The sequence below is a fragment of the Neophocaena asiaeorientalis genome, unplaced genomic scaffold (genome assembly GCF_003031525.2).
Source record: "Neophocaena asiaeorientalis asiaeorientalis breed wild unplaced genomic scaffold, Neophocaena_asiaeorientalis_V1.1 scaffold10, whole genome shotgun sequence".
Lineage (NCBI taxonomy): Eukaryota > Metazoa > Chordata > Mammalia > Artiodactyla > Phocoenidae > Neophocaena > Neophocaena asiaeorientalis.
Window position 1 is genome coordinate 5070149 of NW_020172817.1, and position 6000 is coordinate 5076148.

A 6000-nucleotide genomic window follows, 5' to 3' on the forward strand; every position below is an offset into this window, starting at 1 on the left:
AAAATAGCATGCATTCCTAAGAATTGTCTTTAGTTTACAAAAATATCCAGTTAACTTTTTTTCTTTCTTTTTTTTTTTACTTTTCGGCCACGCTGCATGGCATGTGGGATCTTAGTTCCCCGACCAGGGATCGGACCCGTGCTCCCTGCAATGGAAGCGAAGAGTCTTAACCACTGGACAGCCAGGGAAGTCCCAACTTAAAAAAAAATTTTTTTTAATTGCAGTATAGTTGATTTACAATGTTGTGTTAGTTTCTGCTGTACAGCAAAGTGAGTCAGTTATACATATACATATATCCACTTGTTTTTAGATTCTATTCTCATATAGGTCATTACAGAGTATTGAATAGAGTTCTCTGCATTATTCAGTAGGTTCTTATTAATTATCTGTTCTATATATACTAGTGTGTATATGTCAATCCCAATCTCCCAATTTATTCCTTCTGCCTCTTTCCACCCCTGGTAACCATAAATTTGTTTTCTACATCTGTGACTCAAGCCAGTTAACTTTTAAAATGGTAATTCTCTTTCATATTTCACATGCTGTTGTCTTTATTCTTTCTAGTGTCTGAACACTTCCTCTCTTCCTATGATATTGACTGCAGTTTGGAAACCAAGAAGGAAGTGGTCCAGTGCATGGGATCCTTCCAGGATGGGGTAGCTGAGAAGTGTGTTGATTATTTCCAGAGATTCCGACGTTCTACCCATGTGACACCCAAATCGTACCTCTCCTTTATTCAGGGCTATAAGTTCATATATGGAGAAAAGCATGTGGAAGTGCAAACTCTGGCCAACAGGTAAGTGTGAGGATCAAATACAAAGTTTGTTTTTTTTTCTTTTGCGGTACGTGGGCCTCCCACTGCCGTGGCCTCTCCCGTTGCGGAGCACAGGCTCCGGACGCGCAGGCTCAGCGGCCATGGCTCACAGGCCCAGCCGCTCCGCGGCATGTGGGATCTTCCCGGACCGGGGCACGAACCCGTGTCCCCTGCATGAGCAGGCGGACTCTCAACCACTGCGCCACCAGGGAAGCCCCAAATACAAAGTTATTTTAAAGCAACAGCTTTTAACTAGGGGCAAATTTGCTCCTAGTGGACATTTTGCAATAACTGGAGACCTTTTTGTTTGTTACAACTAGGGTGCAGGGGGTGGAGAGGTGCTACTGGCATCAAAAGAGTTAGCGGTCAGGGATGCTGCTGAACATCCTAACAGTGCACGGGACCATCCTCCACTGCAAAGTGTTATTCAGCCCCGAATACCACTAGTGCTGAGACTGAGAAACCTTCCTCTCAAGTTTGTTCAAAGGATTATTCCCTGGTTGCTAGGGGCTTTTTCTTGCCCAAAAGGATTAAATGTTGCCAAGTTTTCATGTGGCCTCCCACTTTCTGTAATATTGAATGACAATAATAGAAACCATGGACCTGTAAGAAAGCTGAGAATACAGACATCCCCTCCCCGCTCTACTCATCTCTTTCTTCCTGCACATTCTGAGTGTCTGGGTTAGAAAAGTGTGCTTGATGCTTATGTTCTCTGCATAGTAAAACCCTATTCACTGAAGTTTGTTCCCAATTTCCCTGCTCTGCCTTGCCCTTTTCTGAACACTTATATCTTCTGCCTGAATATAGCCAAGAATCAGCCAAGGTTGTTACATAAGGGACCTCTGGGTGGGTGATTGGACTGAATGACTCTGAGGCCTCCTGTCTTTAAGATCACATTATTTCAGAGTCAAGCAGGCAGTCGGGCCCTTCACGAGGCTGTTCTGATGGCTTTAAATTTGTTCCTTTGCTTGATCCCAAATCTTTCTTCTTTTAATTTCATTGGTCTCGTTAGAAAAACAGAAGTTATTTATTTCCCTTTCTCCATGATAAGACTTCAAGCATTTGAAGTCTATTGTCTTTTAGCCAAAGTTCATTAAGCATGTTTCCTGCATGAGACAGATTCTAGACACTGTTGTTCCTCATGTCACGCAGTGCTCTTAGCAGACTTACTCTTTTCACACATGGTCTATGAAGAACATACAAGTGTCTTTAGTCTGGAATCAAGCCTGGACATTTACTCTCTTTGTCAAGCCCTCTAGAGTTTGCTATTGTATATACATTATTCTTCAAATATGACCATTACTATATACATCAGTAGACCAGTGCTTAGAAAATGTGGCCAAGAACCACACATTTTACACTCCCCACTTGGATTTTTTTTTTTTCCCCACTTGGATTTTTAATCTCAGAATGAATACTGGATTGGAAAAGCTAAAAGAAGCTTCGGAGTCTGTTGCAGCCCTGAGCAAAGAATTGGAAGTGAAAGAAAAGGAGCTCCAAATGGCCAATGAGAAAGCCGATACAGTGAGTAGACATTGACACGTGGACCATATTCATTTTGAATTCCCAGCTCATAAATGTTAATGATGTATGCTCCACTAAATTATAACCATGGAAGTACAAATTATTTATTTCCATTAGAATACCATACTCTTAATTCTATGTACGAAGAATTGTGTAAGTGGACAAAATCAACAAATCAAGGCAAAACTGTGCATTTCCAGCTGGGTATTGGTAATTTTTGATGTACTTTTTTGTTTTATATTAAATTAGGTCTTAAAAGAAGTGACAGTGAAAGCACAGGCTGCCGAAAAGGTCAAAGTTGAGGTACAGAAGGTGAAGGACAAAGCCCAGGCCATTGTTGACAGCATCTCTAAAGATAAAGCCATTGCTGAGGAAAAGCTGGAAGCAGCAAAGCCAGCGTTAGAAGAAGCAGAAGCAGCCTTGCAGGTATATCTTTGTGATATAACAGATGCCACCTTTTAGGGCCTTGGAGGAAGATTAAGGCAGAAAAGATGAATAACAACAAGGAAATGTTCTACCGCTTCAGATGAAAGCTCTTTCTACTGGAATGATTTCAAGTAATATTTTCTGCTTGGAGATGTTATTTGATTTCTTTAGATATTGCACATGGCACTTCACATCTCATCTTCCTCACTTATGAATGATGGGCAGTGTCATATAATGGTGATCTGGAGTCCTGGGTTCTCATTTCAACTCTGTAACCAATAAGCTATGTGACATTGGGAAAGTCACATAAAATTTCTAAAATAACATTTCTTTTTCACTCATTCATTGCGGACGTTGGAGTAGGTTGGTAAGATACAACGTTCTCTGAGTGTGTATATGAATTATCCAAATAAAGGACTACTGAGCTAATGTACCACGTTAATGTCAGAGTTCCAACACGGTTACTCAGTGCGATTGTGTGGCAAGAACAGAAATGGTGAAATTAGGAAAGAGGTTGGGTTCAGAGAAAATATGTTGGGTTTCGTGAAATAGGCCACACCTTCAAGGGCTGGTTGAGTTTGGAAGACCCAGTTTGAGATGTTTTGGACTCACGATTGCTTTTACTTTAGTCTTACTCAACTACTGCCTTATGTTATTGATTTCTGGTCTAGAATGTGGCTGAAGAAATGGAACACTGCCGATCTGTCCACTGCTAATTCAAGTTATATAACCTCAATCGAACATGCATCATTACTTGATAACGTAATGATTATTTTTCACCACCTTCTCAGCACACCACCTGAAACACTTCTAAATGCTTTTGATCCAAGTTAAGTCTTTAAGCTTTCTGAGTCAATGTGCAACCTACTGTATAAGAGAATTTCTCCTCTTTGGAGACAATGAAGATATTGTCTTCTTTTTTTATCTTTCCAATTTTCACGCTACTCTTTTATGTGATAATCCTTCCTTATTTTTTCTCCATCCCTCCTTGCACTGGCTAAACTGTCCTCCTTAATCCTTGAAGTCCTCCAGGGTCTTTAGTCTCTCAGATTGGTGGGTGCCTCATCTCCACCATCCCACTTTTAAAAAGCCAATTTATGAAGGTGAGACTGACGTATAAAAAGCTGTACGTATTTAATGCGTATAGCTCACTGAGTTCGGGATGAGTATACACCTATGAAACCATCACCATCTTCAAGGCCATAGATATATCCATCAATGCCCACAGTTTCCTCCTGCTCCCTTTATTATATTACTATTTTTTTGTGATAAGAACACAGCTTAAGCTCTACCCCCTTAACAAATTTTAAGTATGCGATAAAGTATTGATAACTATGGGCACTATGCTGTGTAGTAGATCTCTAGAATCTATTTATCTCGCATAACGAAAACTATGTACTCTTAAAAAAAATTTTTTTTTACATCTTTATTGGAGTATAATTCCTTTACAATGGTGTGTTATTTTCTGCTATATAACAAAGTGAATCAGTTATACATATACATATGTTCCCATATCTCTTCCCTCTTGCATCTCCCTCCCTCCCACCCTCCCTATCCCCCCCAACAGGTGGTCACAAAGCACCGAGCAGATCTCGCTGTGTTATGCAGCTGCTTCCCACTAGCTATCTATTTTACGTTTGGTAGTGTATATATGTCCATGCCACTCTCTCACTTTGTCACAGCTTACCCTTCCCCCTCCCCATATCCTCAAGTCCATTCTCTAGTAGGTCTGCATCTTTATTCCCATCTTGCCCCTAGGTTTTTTATGACCATTTCATTTTTTTTTTTTTTTTAGATTCCATATATATGTGTTAGCACACAGTATTTGTTTTTCTCTTTCTGACTTACTTCACTCTGTATGACAGACTCTAGGTCCGTCCACCTCACTACAAATAACTCAATTTCGTTTCTTTTTACAGCTGAGTAATATTCCATTGTATATATGTACCACATCTTCTTTATCCATTCATCTGTCGATGGACACTTAGGTTGGTTCCATGTCATGGCTATTGTAAATAGTGCTGCAATGAACATTGTGGTACATGACTCTTTTTGAAGTATGGTTTTCTCAGGGTATATGCCCAGTAGTGGGATTGCTGGGTTGTACGGTAGAAAACTTTGTACTCTTTGACCATCTCCTTCCCATTTGCTTCTTCCTCCAGTCCCTGGCAACCACCCTTCTACTGTCTGCTTCTATGAATCTGTTTTAGATTCCACATATAAATGAGATCATGCAGTATTTGTCTTTCTTTTTAGCTTATTTCACTTGTCATAATGTCTTCCAGATCCATCCATATTGTTGCAAATGGCAGGATTTCCATTTTTTTTAAAGGCTGAATAATATTCCATTGTATGTAAATACCACATTTTCTTTGTCCATTCATCCGTCAATGGACATTTACGTTGCTTCCATATCTTGGCCATTGTGAATAATACTGCAGTGAACATGGGGGTGCAGATATCTCTTTAAGATCCTGGACCTCATCCTCCCCCTGCCCCTTTTAAGGTACTCTGGCTTCACCAAGAGTCTCTGATTAACAGAGAGAAGACAATGATTGTGTAACTTCTAAACCTTTATTGAACTCACGATACCGAACAGCATCATAGGAACTGAGCATATGGTATCTCAGTTCTTACACATTTACATTTTCACAAGATTTAATAGCTTAGCATTTGTTTTGGTGTTATAAAATATTTTCCAGTATCCTTCTAATTTAGTACTCTCTACCACTAAAATATTCAACATAATCATCAATGCAGAAATGTGTGGGAACAGGGGTAAGGTGAGGGAATATATAGGAGAGGTTTTCAATAATTTCCTTCATTGGTTCTGTCTCCATTTTATTGCCTCTTTATGAGCTTTTGAAATCTTGAAGTCTGGTACTACTAATTTATACTAAGAAAGTTCTGGGTACATCCAAACTCTCTTTTGGCATCAGGCCACGTAAATCTACACAACAAATAAGGTAACAGCAAAGAATGTGTCTCATCCTATCTCAATGCTCATCTGACTTGACACAAATATATATAAATATGTATTTATATATAACAGCCATATTGCTTTGCCTGCAGAAAAAAACAGGAATCTAATACTTAACTGAAATAAGTTGCACTTCAGATATACTCCTCTCCTGGACTCTTTTTACCTGGGTACCTAACATAATTGAGCCCAATTCTTTTTTTTTTTTTTTTTTTTTTTTTTTTTGGGGGCCTCCCCCTTTTTGGGGCCTCCCCCC

The 6000-nt window shown here is 39.5% G+C and overlaps 1 protein-coding gene across 1 annotated transcript in view; it reads left to right on the forward strand.

Moving 5' to 3' along the window:
* Window positions 1-6000, forward strand: part of DNAH5 (dynein axonemal heavy chain 5) — a 200419-nt gene that overhangs the window by 134689 nt on the left and 59730 nt on the right. Inside the window, exons 54-56 of the mRNA XM_024741734.1 lie at window positions 565-796; window positions 2224-2338; window positions 2588-2764. Of these exons, the coding sequence (XP_024597502.1) occupies window positions 565-796; window positions 2224-2338; window positions 2588-2764 (524 nt within the window). The remainder of the gene's footprint in view (window positions 1-564; window positions 797-2223; window positions 2339-2587; window positions 2765-6000) is intronic.